The sequence below is a fragment of the Clytia hemisphaerica genome, unplaced genomic scaffold (genome assembly GCF_902728285.1).
Source record: "Clytia hemisphaerica strain Z4C2 unplaced genomic scaffold, Clytia hemisphaerica genome assembly, whole genome shotgun sequence".
NCBI classification, from domain to species: Eukaryota; Metazoa; Cnidaria; class Hydrozoa; order Leptothecata; family Clytiidae; genus Clytia; species Clytia hemisphaerica.
The window spans coordinates 366626-385919 of record NW_027104107.1 but is presented as its reverse complement, the minus strand read 5'-3'; the positions used below and the strand labels follow the sequence as shown (position 1 = coordinate 385919).

Sequence of the window (19294 nt, the reverse complement as noted above, 5' to 3'; positions counted from 1 at the left end):
CATCCTCGAGAAATAGAAAAGGCCCTTATTTTTTAATTTTTGGCATATGACGGCACCATAGGGACTCCTAAAATGAAGCTAATTAGATTAAATGACCATTAGATAGACGGAAATGAGTAACATTCAAAAATTTAAAAATAACGGACACTTTGCAACTAGAATGGAAATAAAAACAAGCATCGACCATTGCGTCAGTGTCTCTTTCATGCTGGACCGTAGACTCTTTTAAACTAGTCATAGCTTTCACTAAATGCCCCCACTGAAAGGTCATGCCATGCATTTATAAAGCTTTTAATGCTTTAAAGATTTATAAAGCTTTTAATTCTTTAAAGATTGAAACATAAAAAATAATCAGGAATAATTAATTGATTTGATTATTGATTGATTAATTGATTGATTCTCTATTGCTACTTTTCCTAATAAACAATAGTCAAGAGGATACTGCGGATAAAATTTATCAAAAAGTTCTGCGCCATCTTAAATAGGGCGAAATAGAAACCAATCCTAGCTAAGGGGCCCGGACTCCACTCGCCTACGCTGTGATTGCACTTCTCAAGCAAAATCTTTTATGTTATTGGTCAAAAGAAAAATAAAGGAATGCCATTGTGGTCCATTCAGACGTACAGTCGAGAAAAGTAGATATGCGCCTATTTTTTTTTTAAGTGCATAGTACTTTTTCATGATGCAATCTTCTCTCCTTAAGCTAAAAGGATTAAATCCATTAAGATTATCCACAACGCAGACAATGAAGAGACGTGCCTTCAGGAAGCTATACTTTTTGAGTTTATAGCTATATACTTTCACTTCATGGTGTTTCTGTATGACTGTCTGTGTGCCTAGTCTAACCACCGTTAAATGCCTTCGGGAAGGTCCCTCCTAACTTGGAAGCCAGAATTGGAGCTATTTCACCAAACTACTGGAGCGCAAGTTATTACGTAGGCTATCGCAACAACTGAAAAAGTTGAAATAGATTTACCACACTGAACAAACAGTGAAAACACTCTAATGAGGTAAATCTATTTTGAAGAGGAAAAAAAAAGTTTGTTTTCATATGCATACATTCTACTTTTTTGTACTTTGCCGGTATCTTGTTTTACCAAGTTAAGAAAGACATTCCTGAGTTACGACCATATAATGGTCTTTAAAGCTCAAGAAGTTCTATAAACAATAAAGGTAGTTATTAATAAAATAACAGACAAAGATAAATTACAGTTTGAACAAAATTATCAACAAATGTACATTTGAAAACTTGAGCAAACTTCTTTAAAGATTCCAGAAAAAGAATGAAATCATTGCTGAAATGAACTTCTGACTAAATTACAGTATATATTCAGTTTTAAAGACAAGAAACAAAATTAGCCATACAAAACACTTTTTCCAGTCATAGGCCATTTCACAGTCGCAAAGCGTAATGGGTAATCAGGACCACTGCGCGCTAATAACGACTTACTATTGGTCCAAAGTTTTGAAAAAAATTGAAGATTTTTGCGTCTAGCCAACGGGAAGCCGTAATGGAGGCGCAATCAGTCCTGATTACCCATGATCCATTTCGACCGTGAAATGGCCTATAGACGAAAGAATCAGCTCATCATCATAACCAGTCTGCCATTTTGTTTGTTTTGATTTGCAAAAGTAATATTGTAATTCGTGTTATGGTGTAGTTATATACTTTTTCTATAATTTGCATTTATAACACTCGCTTCAGCTTTTCAATGCTAAATCAAAACTAATGAAATGTAATATATAATAATGGTAATAGCATATAACGTAATATGAAAATATGTATAACATTTACCCCTGTATAATTTACCGCCATATTTTTGCGGAACACTTAATTGGCCGGAAATCAAATTACAAACAAAAACGCAAAGATTCGAGATTCCAGTCCAATATATATGCGTGAAGCTATGAGTGCCTCATCGTCGCTGCGCTCCTGCGGGGGCAAAAATATATAATATTCGTAAAAAAGACCCCTGTTACGAAAATTCAAGCTTTAAAGAAATTTACGGAAACATGAACTTTGCGTGATCCATTTTTTAATTTTTTCCCACTTCTCGCATGCATATTTCATGTTATTGGGTTGGACAATAACAACATTTAAAAAATAGAGGCGAGGAGGATTAATTTTCGCGGGAAGTTATTTTCGCGAGGCAATTTTTTCGTGAAATAATTCAATTTTCGCGGGACTTATTTTCGCGAGATGATGTCTTTCTGATTGTTTTCTTTCAATTTCCTATGGGTTTTTGAGATTTTAGGAGATAAACCTGGACAAACTGTGAAAGATTAATTTTCGCGAGGATTAAATTTCATGAGTTTTCAAAAGAACTCGCGAAAGTCGTGAAATATAATCCTCGCTGAAGTTAATCCTCTTTACATAATTTTCTTCGTCACAGTAATAAATAAACTTTTTAAGGTTGAGCCATTGATTTCAAAGCCCCGGAGGGGCTAGATACGAAACTCCTGGATGGGAAATGAAGCCACTTATTTCTCATCCTAAACAGTGACTCGTGTGGTTTAAGAATATCAATCAGGGTGGGGGGGGGGGGGGGGCACTCATATGATCTGGCCATCGTCATGTGCCGCGCTTTAGGGTGGGGTTTTTCAGCATCCCAAAATGCACTGTAAGGGTGTGTTTCTGTGAAATTGCACTGCGTAAGGGTCGAATTTTAAAACAAATTCAAAATAATTGATAAAAAGAAAGGTTTTTAGTTCTCGTTTGTTTGAAAAAGTTTCTATTGTCTAATAATTACAGCTGACAAGAATATTTTTCTCAGTTTTTCTTTGAAACAGAAAATTTCCCAAGCTTTATTTTTCACGCAAATTTACAGCTGAAAAATATAGTGCACTATAAGAGTTGGGTAAATCAAGAGAAAATGCACTGAAAGGGTACCTTTTCAGCCATATTGAACTGCACTGTAAGGGTACGATTTTGAAAAGCAGATTTTGCGCGGCACATACTGTCGATTCGAAAACGAGTGTTTTTCAACCTTGGAGAATGTCCCATATTTCCAGGTTGGATTTTCCATCGGGTTTTATCTTTTTTCCAACTAAGAAAACTTGAAATATCCAACCTTGAAAATCGAATTTTTTTTCCTGTGTGTAATTTTAGCTCCAAATGTTCATTCAAAAGTCCGAAACTCTAATTGATCATTTCTCATGTTTGTAAAAAAGTCAAGTCTTAAAAAATTAAGAATACGTTAAGAATATTTCACCCTTAATTTTGGCAATTTCTTAAGAATACTTGACCCTCATCCAAAGAACACTATTGTTATAAAAAAAGCGCGTGTATAGCCTCTTTCGTAAATTGAGAAATACAGTTTTACAAAAACGACGCCGATAAAAAACAGCTTCCCAACTAATTGATAGATGACAATCTATGTTTTTCTATCGAATTGATAATTCAAAAAAACGGTAATGCTCCTAACCAGACTAAAACCCGTCCTCTCACGACTACCTTAAAGGAAGAAATTTTGGCGGGAATTTAATTTGGCGGGTGGCCGAAGATGTTTTTTCAGAGGGAATTTAATTTGGCAGTTAACTTGAAAAATTAAATTTGGCGGCAATTTCATTTGGCGGATGAAGGATATTTTGTCCCAAAAACGCCATTAAAAAGGGAAAAACCTGCGTTAAAGCCTGGAATAGCACACATTTGGGGGAGTTAATAGAGCAATTTGAATTTGGCGGGAATTTAATTTGGCGGATGACAGAAAAAATTAAATTTGGCCAAATCCGCCAAATCCGTCAAATTAAGTTCCCGCCAAAATTTCTTCCCTTAAGGTACACACTTATTTTTTTATAAGCATAACATTTATAAGCATACTTAGACTCAAGTTCGGCAAAAAATAAGCATAATGTTAAGTATGCCTCCAGGCTGTAATATGCAAAAAAAAATGTGCAGCTTGTCTAAAACGCTGACCCTTTTAGGGTTACTTTTGAAGCTGGTTGAGCTTTCTTGGACGAAAGATTTTCACCTGCGACGCCAAATTTGAAAGAAAACTTTGAGGTGAATCAATGTTCCAACTTAAAATACAAAATTCGCCCCCCCCACACCCCAAGAGCGGAAAAATTTGGAAAGTGTAGTGCAGTTTACGACCATGGGTTTGGAGTTAAACTTTCAAAAATCTCAATCGTCACTCTTTCACATTTATTTCGTTCTGAGCAGTTAATTTTAATTTGATCGGATTAACTTTCGCGAAATTTAATTTCCAGAAAAGTTTGCGATCTTTTTGGCTCGCGAAAATTAATCCTATTAAAGTAATTGACTTATAGTGTGTGGTCGACCAGTTGAGAAGTAATAAACCATAAAATAAACAACTTTTAGACACGACTTTATTTCCGTTCAGACTTACAATTCACCTCAAGAAGATGAAAACAAAAAAAGTTCCCTGTAAATTATTTACTGGTGTTTAACAATAGAAAGTTATGGATTTTTATCGTCAAACAGGCTTACACAATCAATATACGAGTCACATTTCCCTTGAAAGAAAACGAGGAAAATCCATCCATTCATACATTAATAAAAAAAAGCTTAATATTGGAGTTTTGTACTTTCTCACTAGCACAGTGTCCTAGACGATCCTATTCATGATATGGCCACTGGAGAGGCTTCCTAGAATTTTCAAAAACTTTTACCCAATTCGTCACTTTTTCCATTTTTAAGTGGTGTATTGGGTTGAAAATTTCAAAAGTTCTCAGAAGACTGTATCCCCTATTGGTGCATATCATGAATGATGATCTAAGATGAATTTGTACAAAAGAAAAGAAAAGTAGCCGCGCAGGAAATGAAGAGTCAGCCGGGCGGGCGGGTAAAAATTCAGAAGGGGCTCAATGTCTTATAATTATGTCGTAAAATTCAACTTCGTGGTATTTTTCCTCTAGAGCCATAAACAGCTTTAACTTCAACACCGCATTTTTCCCGCGCGCAAATCTTGACGGACGATAACATCGTTTAAGTGTGTCCACACAAAATGGAACAAATTTAATATAGGTAAAAATCCGGAAAATATTTTATACTTTTGAGTTTGGAGTCAGAAGACAATCAAACAGAATTTTGACAAAGTAATCAAGTATAGGGGAAATTAACCTAATTTTCTTTGCTACGATAAAAGTCATTATAGACTTGCGAACTTCGGGGTGTTGCCAATTTGAGACTGGAAAATCGAGGAAAAAGAAATTGTAGCTTATCAAATTCTCTTAAAAATTCTCTTTATCAAATTTTAAGCGAAAAGGAAAAAAAACTAAATTTAGCGTTTTAGAAAAAAAACTGAAAAATATTGACGTGAAAAAAATATATACAAGATAATTGTGTAGAAAATTTGAAATGTATAATAACTACTTTATATTTTTCATTCTTTAAAAAAAAGTTCAAAGAAAATATTACCGCGAAAAATTTAAATGATATCCCAATTATTTTTTACATATTTTACAAATAATCCATGCACCATTTATTTAGGTCGAGAATAAAAAACGAACAAAAAAGAAACCCTAATATTACGTGGTAGATAGAAGAGATCCCGCAAAAACCTTCTTTCTATAGAAGATAAAAAAAAAATTCTGAAAATGCCATGATCGACAAAAAATAACATAATGATAGCTATCCTTAAAAGCAAAATTCTAAGGAAATTTCTCTGTTAATTCTCATTCAAAATCGAGGCGCGTTTATCCAGCTTTATATAGGTGGGTAGAATCATGGATTTATCATAGAACTCTGGATACACAACGAGCTGGTTTTTCATCGATTTCTCATGTTCTAGCCTTGTCCGCAGTAATGACATTATTGTTCACCCTCCTCCATTCACTAATAATTTTTCGTAAATTTTTTTATTGCATTTTTCATCAAAACACAGATATACAATTCCCAAATGAGACTTAAAGATCTCTCAAGAGAGTCAAATGCATCAAATTGATTGCTAATGATATGTCGTTATGACGTTTCAAGCTGTGAGAAAGATGCGACAAACATGCTATGTATAAGAAATTGAATGTTGACACCAGAAAATTTCAAACTTCCACCTTGCTAAAACCACCGTGCCACCGCGTGCCTCCAAAAGATTTTCATATCACTATGAAGCCAAGATACTCCAGTCTAAATATGTCAATCCAGCTTTCCCAGGAAAAAATTGGAAAGATATTGCCAACCTTATTTTCAGCGTCTTCTAGGCTTTTACTCAATTTTTCTTGTTTGATGAAGTTTTTTTCACATTTAATTTCATAAATGTATTCGTTAAGCTTTCTTGCTTTCATTTTCAAAGTTGCATCCGGTAAATATACAAAAACAAGAAGTTACAGGACTTTTTAGAAATGGGACAATTAATCATTTTTCAAAATCAGGGACCTTCGAGCCGCCATGACAGTTGTCCTTTGCGGACAAAGCTAGAACATCAATTGTTTTCTGAAACAATGGAAAGACAATAGTTCGCTCTCCACCGTTTTATTTGATGTTTATCCAGAGTTCTATGATAAATCCATGGTAGAATCAACGTGGGGTCAAATTTTGTTAAACGGGGGTTGGACGGATGGCGGCTATTTGCTGGGGGTAGGTTGGAAATTTTGGGTCAAGATGAAATTAAAGATGAACATTTTACAAGAACTTTTGTCATTGGATTGGTCGTTAACTATTCAAACAAAAACTTTTATTATGTTTTTTAAAGAACGCGTTATCTCTATTGTTTTGAATAACCAATTATGTAAACATCTTATAAATACTTCAACACAACTGGAAATTTTACCTAAAATACCCTCAAAATATGGGAGTAATAGTCTGTGAAACCAGGCTATTTAGAGCAGAATAAGGACCTTGGCGCTCGGGTAGGAAAAATTAACAAAGTGGCCCCTATTTATTGGACACCTAATCACAGCAATATCATTTAAAAAGCACTTTCACATCATCAAACAATCTTCGTCATCGTCATTGTTAGTAAAACCTAGATTTTGTCCAAACTTACAGTGACAGTTTGACATAGTCCTTGCACAAGAAGTGAATTGACTCAATTTAGCAGTAATCCTTTTATAAGTTGGACGACCAGATTCACAAGTGACATGCAATGGGAAAACGTTCTCCCTTTCCATCGCTTCATTTTCTTCGTTTGTTTTTTTTGCTGCGTTTAGTTCCACGATTACCACTGAAAATTTTTAAAGAGCAGAAGCTTAAATTAACACAAGGAAATTTCACATCACATTGGATCTTATCTCACCGCGGGTTTTTTTTCTTTTTTTAAATTTTTAAAAGAGTTTGACTAATAATTGCCATGAAGAACGGCGTCATCTAGAAGGGGGCTGGTGTATTAATTTCATGGACTTTTAAACATTAAAAATCATTTGGTCTATGTGTATTACAAAAATACAGACCTAGTGGGCCAAATTGAAAAGTCCCGTTTCTGTCACGGAAGGAAATCAGAGCCTTTTTTGGTCTATTTTTGAAAAATGGTAAACTTAATGAAAATAGTATTAGTCCTGAATTAAAGCCTTCATAGTACTACTACTTCCAAACCAATATAAATTTCATAAAAGTTTTTCCTCGTTGAATAATTGAACTTTGAAGGTTCTGTCACGGAAGGAACGCAGCAAAGACATTAAAAAAGACAAAAGTATGCTGATTCAGATTCCTGTGAATTTAAAGAGAATTTTAAAACCAAATTACCACTAGAAGAAACTTATGTCTATCTGCTTGTCATTGAAAAAAGAACTGAGTCAAAAAAATTTCAATGGCTACAGGGCTTTGCAACGGAGAAGGTCGTGTCACGTAAGGACACCGTCACGGAAGGAAAAATTCCTATTTTAAAATCAGCAATAGCGAAGAAATGTACTGAACTAGTGAAGTGACACCATATCATAATCATAGCCATTTTTACTATTCAGTTCATTTCAAAAACTTGGAACTTTTTTATTGTTCAACCTTGGTGTAATAATTAGGAAATTTTACGAAAGATATTATATTTTTTAAGCAAAAAACGTAAAAACGCGACCTTGCAAGCGAGTGAGCTACTTCCAAAGGCTCTAATTAGTCATATTTCCATGGTCTGAAGTGATTTAAAGATTAGAACCAGCTAGGAACAGTTAGTTTTCCAAAACCGGTTTTTTTTTAGGCCTCCAGCCGCCTGGGCTTTCCGCTGTAAGCTTACAGCGCTGTGCTGGAGCCTTAGTTTTAAGCTTATTCTGAGCTCCATACAGGGCTGAGCTGGTTCCCAATGGTCATAAACCTTGTAGGACACTCCCCTGCAATGGACTAGACCCATTGAAGTCCAGCGAAGGGGGCAGAACCGACAAATTTTCACTAAAATAGCTTAAAAACGCTTAAAAAGCTCTATTTAAGCGTTTTTAAGGCTTTTTTAAGCAAAAAACATAAAAACGCAACCTTGCAAGCAAGTAAGCTACTTCCAAAGACTCTAATTAGCATATTTCCATGGTGCTGAAGCGATTTTGATCGTTTAGCAGGGGGGGGCACGCAGTTACTACAAGACATGATGTGTAGTAAGTGCTTATTCAACACTTTTTTTCAGGACCACCACCCTTTGCAGTTACTACACCTTGGTAGTAACTGTTTTCAGAAAAGATTTCCAGGTCCACCCTTTGTTTAGTGAATCATCAAAAACATGCTCAAATTACCCTAAATTGCGATTATTTTTCAACCTAAAGCCATTTTTGTGCGAGATTTTCTTTTAATCTACTTGGTTAACAGCTGTTGAGACATTTTAATGATAATTAGGGAGCATAATTCAAAGTTGGGTCTAGAAAATTTCAATTTTTTTCGTCCATTATAACAAAAATATTTTTTTAACAAAGAATTTTTTCACAAAAAATTCATTTTTTGTGAAAAATTGAAAGTTCTTTAAAAAGAATTAAAATATAAGCACTTACTACACCAAAAGTGCTAGTTTTAGTGTTTGGCACCACCCCCAAACAGCAGTTACTACACTGTGTAGTAACTGTTTTCATAACTTCTGAATACAGTACCACCACGGTAGTAAGTGTCATACTGTCTTGTAGTAACTGCGTGCCCCCCCCTGTGGGAACAGTAGTTTTGTCAGAAAACCGGTTTTTAGGCCTCCAGAGCCGCCTGGGCTTACGCTGTAAGCTTACAGCGCTGTACTGGAGCCTTAGTTAAGCTTATTCTGAGCTCCATACAGGGTTGAGCTGGTTCCCAATGGTTCTAAACTCGTAGGACACTCTCCTGCAACAAATTGACCATTGAAGTCCAGCTTTCTAAAAATAACAAGATATTTTAATCCGTCAGGAAGGACAGGTGAAAGTGCACGGAAGGACAATAATTTCACCTTGTAGTGAATTGAAGGAGGTTGCTTTGGAAGTAATTTCATTTTTTGTTAGGGGTACAATAGTTAGAACTTGCCCTAATATCAAGAATAGTGTACTTGCACAAAACTGGTGAAAAAACTTTTTGTCTTGAAATTGTCACGGAAGGAATTCGATATTGAAAAAGTTTCTGCTTGCAGTAATTTTTTTGTTTGACTATTTCAAAATGAACAAACCTATTAACTAACTAGGGTATGTATTGTTTAAAACACATTCATTTGATTATCATTATTTTTCAAAAGAAGGTCCCATATTTTAACATTGTCCTTCCGTGACAAACCTCACTAGTTGTGTTTCGATATAATCACCTGATTACAGAGACTAAAAGTGCGACTCAGTTGATTTAAAAGTTGAAATTGGAAAATTTAAGGGTTATTTTAAAAAAAAATCACAGTTACTTATTTTGTTTGTAAGATTTTTGATTTTGTGTTTTGGTTGACCACTTTTCAATTTGGCCTTAGTGAAAGAATTAATGTTTATAGAAATGCTTTAAAATAATTGCAAGCCTTGTTTTTAAAGTATGGTTGCCAAGATACTTCAACATCGTCAGACAGGATTAATGTTGGCTAAAATTTTTGGGTTGGTATAAAAATTACATTGTGTAAATGGCGCCTAAAGAAGTGGAAGACATTGCAATTCATGATATGCAACACTGGAGAGTCTTCTGAGAATTTTTAAAAAGTTCAACCCAATACGTCACTTTTTCTATTGTTTAAGTGACGTATTGGGTTGAACTTTTTGAAAATTCTCAGAACACTCTCCAGTGTTGCATATCATGAATAGAATATACCAAACAGTAAAACACATACCTTTCTTCCGAGTTGCGTGGCGTTCTTGAGCGTCCACTTTTGTTCGCTGCTTGCGTTCCAACGTGACAAAAGACACGGTGATGGTTGACAGGGATGGCTTGTTTCAAATTCTGACACTTTCCCCAATCTGTTATCTCATAAACCTGAAAAATGGAAAAGTATGATCATGACAATTTTATCACTCTACTCTTAAAGGGACATAACAGTACTTTCGAAATTTGTAAACAAACTGTATGCAGCGGATACAAAATCAAAACAAATGTCACATGTCAAAATAAAAAATCAAACCAAATATGGCTAATTTTGATTGTTCAATTGTTTTACAAGTTTGTTTTGGACACGTGATTTTAATTGTTCTCTTTGATGACACATGTTCGCGCAATGTTTGCATTTTACTACTTTGATGTCCCTTTATTAATGATGTTCTAAAATTGCTTGAAATAGAAGAAAGTCTAGTCAAGGACGTAATAGTCACCCAAGTATCATCTGGATGTTTTTTGCAAGAACGTTATTTCATTATTATTTTGAAAGAGAATCTTTTCACTGAAAATTCGTTAAAGATTGATTATACCTCACCATTCAAAAAGGTTCCTGATATGAAAAAAGTAAGACAATACCTCTCCATCAAAGCAAGCATAACAAGTCCAGTTAACGCCCAACATTCCAACTTCCGCCCAAACATCGCCATCTTCGGCTGGGTGTTTTGTATTGCATTCGGCACAAAACCGAGCTTCCATGAAAGTGCGCTTTTCAACCAAGGTTTTTTTATGACGTTTCTCGCAAGACGAACATTGTATCGTATTTAGAAGTTCCTCAAACATATTTTTGTAGTCTTCAGACATGTTCTTGTTGAACTCGTCCCAGGCTTTCTGACGCTCCATCTCCGAGTTTATCTCTTCGCGTTTTTCAGGGTCAGCTAGTTTCTTGAAGGCTGTGTCTAAAACTGGAGAGGATTTTGATTACATTTAGAAATCTTCAATCGAATATCGTTAGTTTGATCAACGAGAATTCGAGTTACAATTTATTTTTTTGACTGAGTCTTGTTCAAGGCTTCGATGGAAAAAATATTAAGAACAATTTTAGAAGATTCTAGGCTTTATGAACACTAAAACACCCAATTTTTAAAAAAATTGAACAAAAATACACACAAAATGGTGGAATTAAGAACAATGAATAATAAGGCTTAAAAACATTTCAATGTACTTGTAAAGACATGCATCATAGAAAAAATGGGAGATTTTGTAGGAAAGGGTCCAAAAATAATAAGATGCTTACTTTTAAAAGCATCTTCAGCTTGTGGCAGATTACACTTGTCAGGGTGGACCAGCCGCACCAACTTTCGATAATGGTTTCGAATCTGATCAACACTGTCTGTATTGCTTACACAAAGAATCCTGAAAGAAAATCGAAAATCAAGAATTTAAGAAAAAGAAAGCAATGAAGAAGATGCAAATTAAAGGTTTAATTTTTAAACAAGGTTGATATCGTTTGCTTACTCATCAATCTTAATTAAGCTTTTTCACATTGGATTGAAACGGATGTGGAGCAAGATTGGTCAGAAAGATGAAAAAATAAATTTGTTTTGTTTATATCAGCATAATATAACAATAGGCAAACACTGTCCTGATATGAAATATGTGTCTGATATGAAACGGGAACACTTATGTAAAAATAACCCTTTAAAGTTCCTTGATCTAAGGGAGAATCCTGCAAACAAGTGAAATATTATTTCGATGAAAACTTTTTTTAATAAGAAAACATTTGATTGGAGTCAAAATTCGACCTTTTTGCACTCATCTAAAACTATTTTACTCATTTGAGAACAACCTAAGAATATCATAAAATAACCAATCAAAATTAAAAGCTTATCCCTCCTTTCCAAAACAACAAGCTACATGCTGAATGGAGCTACCTGAAGATTGATGTAATATGACAATCGAAAAATGACAACAATAGTATGAAAATGCAGAATAATACAAGAACAACTCGAGAAATTCAAGAAAGCCTGCCATTCTCGGCTGTTCTGGCGATTTTTAGAAAGCTCCTGTACCAAAATCAGTTTCATTAAAAATTGAACCATGCTTAATCGTGGACATTCTTATAAATAATGTTTTTTTTTTAAAATACAAAGGCATAAAACGAAAAAAATCCAATGTAAATCTGCAAAGACGGAAATTTCCGGCCGGAAAAAAATTTTTTCTCAAAAATTGAACTCGCTCATGTTTTGAGCATTGCGAATACACATCTTTCTGCAAAGAAAATCAGAAAAAACTAAGAATGAAATTTCGAGAAAATGTCAAAAAACCGTTTTTTTCCGCTATATTTCCGGCATTTTCGGCCGGAAAAAAATGTTTTTCGAAATCAGTGTGCCAAAAATCATAAAAAACTAAATGAGCCAATCCTGAGAAAAGCTGGTAACAGACGGACGAACGACGACGGACGAATGGACGGACGGACATCGGTTAATTTATTGGACCTCCGAGGTAGGTCCAAAAAAGATGACACATCTACAACTCAATTCTCGAGAAAATTCACTTTCTTAAAAAGAAGATCTTTTATTAGGGGCTATCAATATATGAAAATTATATGACACCTGTATGGTCGCTCTGGGTTTTCTTTCAATAAAAACTGTATAGCATTTTCAGAATTTTCTGGCAAAGGAGGAGGGGGGCCATCATCAAAAGTCGATTTTGTTGAAGATCTGTTACCACGGCGACGAAACCATCCTTTGAGATCTATTCCCAGGACCAGATGAATAACTTCTAAAGCATTGTTGGTAAATTTGATGAGCTTGGTGATGATTTGGTAGCGTTGGTTTATCATCATACAAAATCCCAAAAGACTGTAAAAGTAAAAGTGAAAAGATTTAGTTTTTAAAATGTACAGTACAATTAAATGATGATGGGTCCTCTAGAAATAGTATTAAAAGGACAGAAATTCTGATCGTACAGTATCCAAGATCCATTCCTTGGCACTACTTTAATAAATAAAGACACAAATTAATGAATCAATGACCTAAGTCAAAATTTTATGTATTTATGTATTTTTTGTATTTGCAAGAAGAATGGAGTTCTACTTTTTTGTTAATCAAAGTGTTTTGAACAAAAATCATGTAGATTACAATTCATGATTATGCATGTGCTGCATTGTAACTTTTCTGATTTTCTTTCATTTGATGCATCATTTTTTCCTTTGGTTAAGTACCTTAAGGGAAGAAATTTTTGCGGAACAAAATTTTGCGGTTGATCCGCGAAATTAAATTCCCGCGAAATTTAATTTATTTCACGCATTCCCCCAAATTTGTACTATTTCAAGCCTTATAAAACAGTTTTTTTGCTTATTTAATAACGTTTTTGGTCAAAAATATACTGCAACCGCGAAATTAAATTCCCTCAAATTTTTCGAAAATTGATGAACCGCGAAATTAAATTCCTGCGAAAAAAAATAATTTGACCAACCGAAATTAAATTCCCGCGAAAATTTCTTCCCTTTTAAGGTAATACATTGGGAAAATTTTTATAAGAATTTGGGAAAAAAAAAATATCATCATGAATACTAACGTTGCCACAACATAGAGAATCAACAGCAACGTGTACTTCAAAATCTTTTTACTAACAGCCCATAGAAACTTCAATGCGAACAATAGAATCATCAGAGCAAAACACGCAAAGATAATCAATACTTCTTTGATAATCCTCAAGATTTTCACTACTATGTTTGTGCTTGGAGCAGGATCCTCAACAATTTTCTTTTGTCTGTTTTAGTTGATTTCTTCGGCGTGGATGATGTATTTTGTTGAGAATTAGCTGTAGGTGTTTTAGCAGAATGCTTTTGTTTAGCCCTTGGACGTTCCTTTTCAGTTTCAGCCTTTCTACCTTTTTTGGTTTTGGATTGTTTGGTACTTTTGTTATTTTCAGTACTGCTAAATGGACCATTGTCAGTGTTGGGTTGCTCTTTTTGCGCCTTTGGCTGTTGAGAGTTTCTTTGTTCGGTATGATGTTTCTGTTGACTGGCATGATTCGTTGTTTGGTTTTGCTTATTCTTCCATTTTGATTGTTCTTCATTGTTTGTTCCCCTGTATTGTTGTTTAGTTTTCTCTGTGTTTACCTTGAAACCTTTGTTGTGCTGAGCTGAGGTGTCTTGAGATGCTTTGGAACTACCTGAAATGTTAAGGAAAATTATTTCTTTTTATCTCTTTGGAAGATTGTTTTTAATCGCACTTTTAATTGTAAGCACAAACAACGCAAGCAAATTATTAATAGGGTAGGGCGTCAACAGTCATTTTTGGGGCAAAGTCAGAAAATTCAAGATGTAGTGTTTTTTTATGAAAATTTAACCTATTGTGAGGCATTCTGCGCAATTTTTAAGGTCAGAAGTTCAAAATTGGCCGAACCCCCCTGGGGGTACTGATTCGCACTACAGGCAAAAATTGGAAAAAATGGCATTTTCTTGCCTTTTCAGGCCTGTAAATATGTCAAAACTATTGCAAATCTTATTTTTTTCACTTGCTGTACTAAATTTTATGAAGAAACAACAAAATAATCATATTGGATTGAAAATTGTGCCCATTAGAGCCCTAAAAGAGCCGTTTTAAGCCAATTTTGGGTAGCAAAATGCTTTTTAAGGCCAATTTTGCAAGCTCAAACTTTAAACTTATCGATTCACATGCCTCAAATTTTCAGAGATGGAAGTCTTCAATAAAGTCTTTAAGCAAAATGAATTTCAAGTTTTTAACTTTTTTCAAAAAATCATAATGGCGTCTTCAAAAATCGCTTTTTAGCAAAAAAAAATCATATTTCTCAAAATAGCATTTTTTAAGGCAAGCTTCTACAAACTGAGTTTAAATGCTGACTGAAATTTTTTTTGCAGTGATAGTATACTGGAGATACTCCAGGGAAATCAAAATCATTTGCGTCTGGGATGGGTCTATGTCCGCCATTATGGAAATAAAATCCCTGCTAATAGCCATTTTTCAGGCCAAAAACCCAAATTTGGACTGAAAAAATCTCTGAAATGTCAATAGACATGAGTCCAAATTTTCTTGCAGTGATAGTATTCTGGAAATACTACAGGAAAATCAAAGTCATCTGGGCTTGGGATTTGGGTATATCTACCATTTTTGAATTGAAATTCCTGCTAAAACGCAATATTTCAATCAAAAATCCAATTTTTGACTCAAAAAATCTTAAAAATGGCAATAGACATGAACCTAAAATCTTTTTGCAGTGATAGTCTTCTGGAAATACTCCAGGGAAATCAAAATTGTTTGGGTTTAGGATTTGGGTATATCCGCCATTATGGAATTGAAATATGTGTTAAAACTGGCTAAAATACAACGTTTCAAGCAAAAACCCCGTTTTTGAATAAAAATTGCTCTAAAATGACAATAGACATGGACCCAAATTTTTTTGAAGTGATAGTATTCTGTGAATATTCCTGGAAAAACAAAATCATTTCAGTCTGAGATTTGTTTACATCCACCCTTATGGAAATGAAATCTCTGTTAAAATGCTACATATTTCCATCCGATACATCATAATTGACTAAATATTTTGTATATTATATTAAGCAAAGAATGTGAATTTACAATCCTTTAATTTAGAAATACTAGTTGAAATATATTATTTAAAAAATCCCATTTCACTCAACAATTCTTTATAGCCCACTTACATTTCCATTTTCAAGACTTGTTCCGTCAAAAAAACGAAAAAAAGATTGAATTTTAGCTTGAAATATTATATACATTTTAAAACTGGCTTCAGTTTAAAAAATGCGGTCCCAGAAGCATGTTATACCTGAATAGTTTTTACCCTTAGAGTCTTTACAGAACACTATCACTGCAAAAAGATTTTAGGTTCATGTCTATTGCCATATTAGAGCAGTTTTTAAGTCAATATAATATTTTTGCTTGAAATGTTACAATTTAGCCAGTTTTAACACATATTTCAATTCCATAATGGCGGATGTACCCAAATCCTAAACCCAAACAATTTTGATTTCCCTGGAGTATTTCCAGAAGACTATCACTGCAAAAAAATTTGGGTCCATGTCTATTGTCATTTTAGAGCAATTTTTATTCAAAAACGGGTTTTTTGCTTGAAACGTTGTATTTTAGCCAGTTTTAACACATATTTCAATTCCATAATGGCGGATATACCCTAATCCTAAACCCAAACAATTTTGATTTCCCTGGAGTATTTCCAGAAGACAATCACTGCAAAAAGATTTTAGGTTCATGTCTATTGCCATTTTTAAGATTTTTTGAGTCAAAAATTGGATTTTTGATTGAAATATTGCGTTTTAGCAGGAATTTCAATTCCAAAATGGTGGATATACCCAAATCCCAAGCCCAGATGACTTTGATTTTCCTGTAGTATTTCCAGAATACTATCACTGCAAGAAAATTTGGACTCATGTCTATTGACATTTCAGAGATTTTTTCAGTCCAAATTTGGGTTTTTGGCCTGAAAAATGGCTATTAGCAGGGATTTTATTTCCATAATGGCGGACATAGACCCATCCCAGACGCAAATGATTTTGATTTCCCTGGAGTATCTCCAGTATACTATCACTGCAAAAAAAATTTCAGTCAGCATTTAAACTCAGTTTGTAGAAGCTTGCCTTAAAAAATGCTATTTTTTGAGAAATATGATTTTTTTTTGCTAAAAAGCGATTTTTGAAGACGCCATTATGATTTTTTGAAAAAAGTTAAAAACTTGAAATTCATTTTGCTTAAAGACTTTATTGAAGACTTCCATCTCTGAAAATTTGAGGCATGTGAATCGATAAGTTTAAAGTTTATGAGCTTGCAAAATTGGCCTTAAAAAGCATTTTGCTACCCAAAATTGGCTTAAAACGGCTCTTTTAGGGCTCTAATGGGCACAATTTTCAATCCAATATGATTATTTTGTTGATTCTTCATAAAATTTAGTACAGCAAGTGAAAAAAATAAGATTTGCAATAGTTTTGACATATTTACAGGCCTGAAAAGGCCAGAAAAAGCCATTTTTTCCAATTTTTGCCTGTAGTGCGAATCAGTACCCCCAGGGGGGTTCGGCCAATTTTGAACTTCTGACCTTAAAAATTGCGCAGAATGCCTCACAATAGGTTAAATTTTCATAAAAAAACACTACATCTTGAATTTTCTGACTTTGACATTTGACGCCCCACCCTATTATTAAGGGAACTATAAAAAATAAAAGTTACAGAATAACAATTTTATCTTGAACTTGAATCTCCTCATTATGTTGAAAACCGAAAAAACTTTCTAACTACTTTCTGTTTTTATTTGTTTTATTTCATAAAAATATGTGGATTTACAAAGGTGCATAATGTGTTTTTGAATAATTCTATCAGCAAGTTATAGTTTGACGTTATTCTAAAATCAATTTCTAAAAGCTGGCTAACAGACTTGTCATCTGCTTCCTATTCCTATAAAAAGATTTGTTGTGAAATTTCGCCAAAAAAAATCGTCCTGAATTAGATACGACTCACTTACCCTGTGTAGCAGTTTCGTGATTAGAACCATCACTCCCATCTGCTTGCCTTCCTGACGCACCACTAGTAGTTTCTTCTTTCAAAATATCATAAAATTGATTCCAATTTGATGAGTTTTTCTCCATTTCTTGACTTAAATACTTCAAAAACTGTTTCTCCAAAAATTCTGTTTCTTCTTTGGTCAGTTTGATGTCATCATGCTTCCGTGCAAAATCTGCACCATGACTGCTACTCCCACCATTACGATAGCTTCTGTTACCATCCATGATTTTTGTTTGTCAAAACTCTTTTGTTGTGTTTAACAATCGAAAATTAGTCTAAATGATAAATAAGGTGAGAGTTTAAACTTAAATTTTGAAAAAATCTTAAACCTTTATTGGTATATACTCAAACAAACATTCCTGAGCAGCAGCTTTCCCAATTATCACAAATTTAGGCCTTTTTTGCAAAGTTTTTAGATGTCTTTAAAAATTTTTTTTGAAAGAGCAATTCACGAAATGTTTAAAGCTTGAAAAAAATAATTCTAGAAAATGTTGAAAACCTAGAAAAAAATGTCAAAATCACTCAGGTAAAAATTTCAGCATATACTGGCATATATACTTTTTAATCTTCAAAGTCTCATTTTTTTAGTCGAAAACATTCTTCAATCAGATTCAAGTATTTCTGCCATTGAAGCCAGTTTTTGTTTGAGAATTTTCATTTTTTCCCAATTATTTTGCAAATGTTCAGAACTTTCTTTAAGTTCAAAATCGCTGATTTTGGGCCTTACCATGGGTCATGAAAAGTAGTGTTCTTTTTTCCATCAATTTACATGGTTATAGCATAATTTCTCTTAAATAGCAAAAGAAAAAATGACTGGAGTAAACAAAAGATAGTGCACTCTCTTCATGGACTATTCTAAATAAAAATTATACAGGGGTATTAAGAACTTTTCTTGTACCAACCTCCCTGGAAACTACAACATAATACCTTATAGGCACAATGTCATGTTGAATTGAATAAATATCAAAACTTCAGCACCAGACGGTGTCAATCGAACAAATTGAACGTCGAATCAATTGAACACAATTGAATAATTGCAATTCGATTGTCGAATGTAAATGAATATTACCCAGGATTTGCCGTTCGATTGCTTCGAATACGTTCGATTGCTTCGAATGCGTTCGATTGCTTCGAATGCGTTCGATTGCTTCGAATGCTTCGAATACGTTCGATTGCTTCGAATGCGTTCGATTGCTTCGAATGCGTTCGATTGCTTCGAATGCGTTCGATTGCTTCAAATGCGTTCGATTGCTTCAAATGCGTTCGATTGCTTCGAATGCGTTCGATTGCTTCAAATGCGTTCGATTGCTTTGAATGCGTCCGATTGCTTCGAATACGTTGAATTGTATTTGATTATGTTCGATTACGTTTGATTTAGATTTTACTCGCTTTCGTACAATACTTTTAAGTGCTCAGCCGGCCACGCTAAAAAGCTCTAACGGAGTGATCCAATTTAATTTAATCGCAATCAAACTTATCGAACATAATTGTAATCAAAAGAAATCGAAGATTAATCGAATGTAATTGACAATCAATTGAACCAATGGAACATAGTCAACTATTAATCGAACCTATCTAACCTTACTCGAACACAATCGAACAAAATCGAATTTTACCCAGGAATCAGCCCGTTCGAT

General features: G+C 34.0%; 3 protein-coding genes across 3 annotated transcripts in view; all 3 read right to left on the bottom strand.

The window, feature by feature from the left end:
- Positions 1-3176: 3176 nt before the first annotated feature.
- LOC136813268 (protein DD3-3-like) overlaps positions 3177-19294 on the bottom strand; it is a 61485-nt gene continuing 45367 nt past the window's right edge. Inside the window, exon 16 of the mRNA XM_067069779.1 lies at positions 3177-3285. The gene's annotated coding sequence lies outside the window, so the exon portion shown is untranslated. The remainder of the gene's footprint in view (positions 3286-19294) is intronic.
- LOC136813267 (dnaJ homolog subfamily C member 14-like) lies at positions 6657-17932 on the bottom strand. Its single transcript, XM_067069777.1, has 7 exons — positions 17617-17932; positions 13679-14278; positions 12712-12960; positions 11394-11512; positions 10736-11061; positions 10119-10261; positions 6657-7121 (listed from the first exon to the last, which is right to left on the bottom strand). The coding sequence occupies exons 2-7, from the start codon at positions 13768-13770 to the stop codon at positions 7073-7075; spliced, it is 978 nt and encodes a 325-aa protein (XP_066925878.1). The 5' UTR covers positions 13771-14278; positions 17617-17932; the 3' UTR covers positions 6657-7072.
- LOC136813242 (micronuclear linker histone polyprotein-like) lies at positions 13830-17881 on the bottom strand. The gene is made up of 2 exons (XM_067069754.1): positions 17617-17881; positions 13830-14278 (listed from the first exon to the last, which is right to left on the bottom strand). The coding sequence occupies exons 1-2, from the start codon at positions 17879-17881 to the stop codon at positions 13830-13832; spliced, it is 714 nt and encodes a 237-aa protein (XP_066925855.1).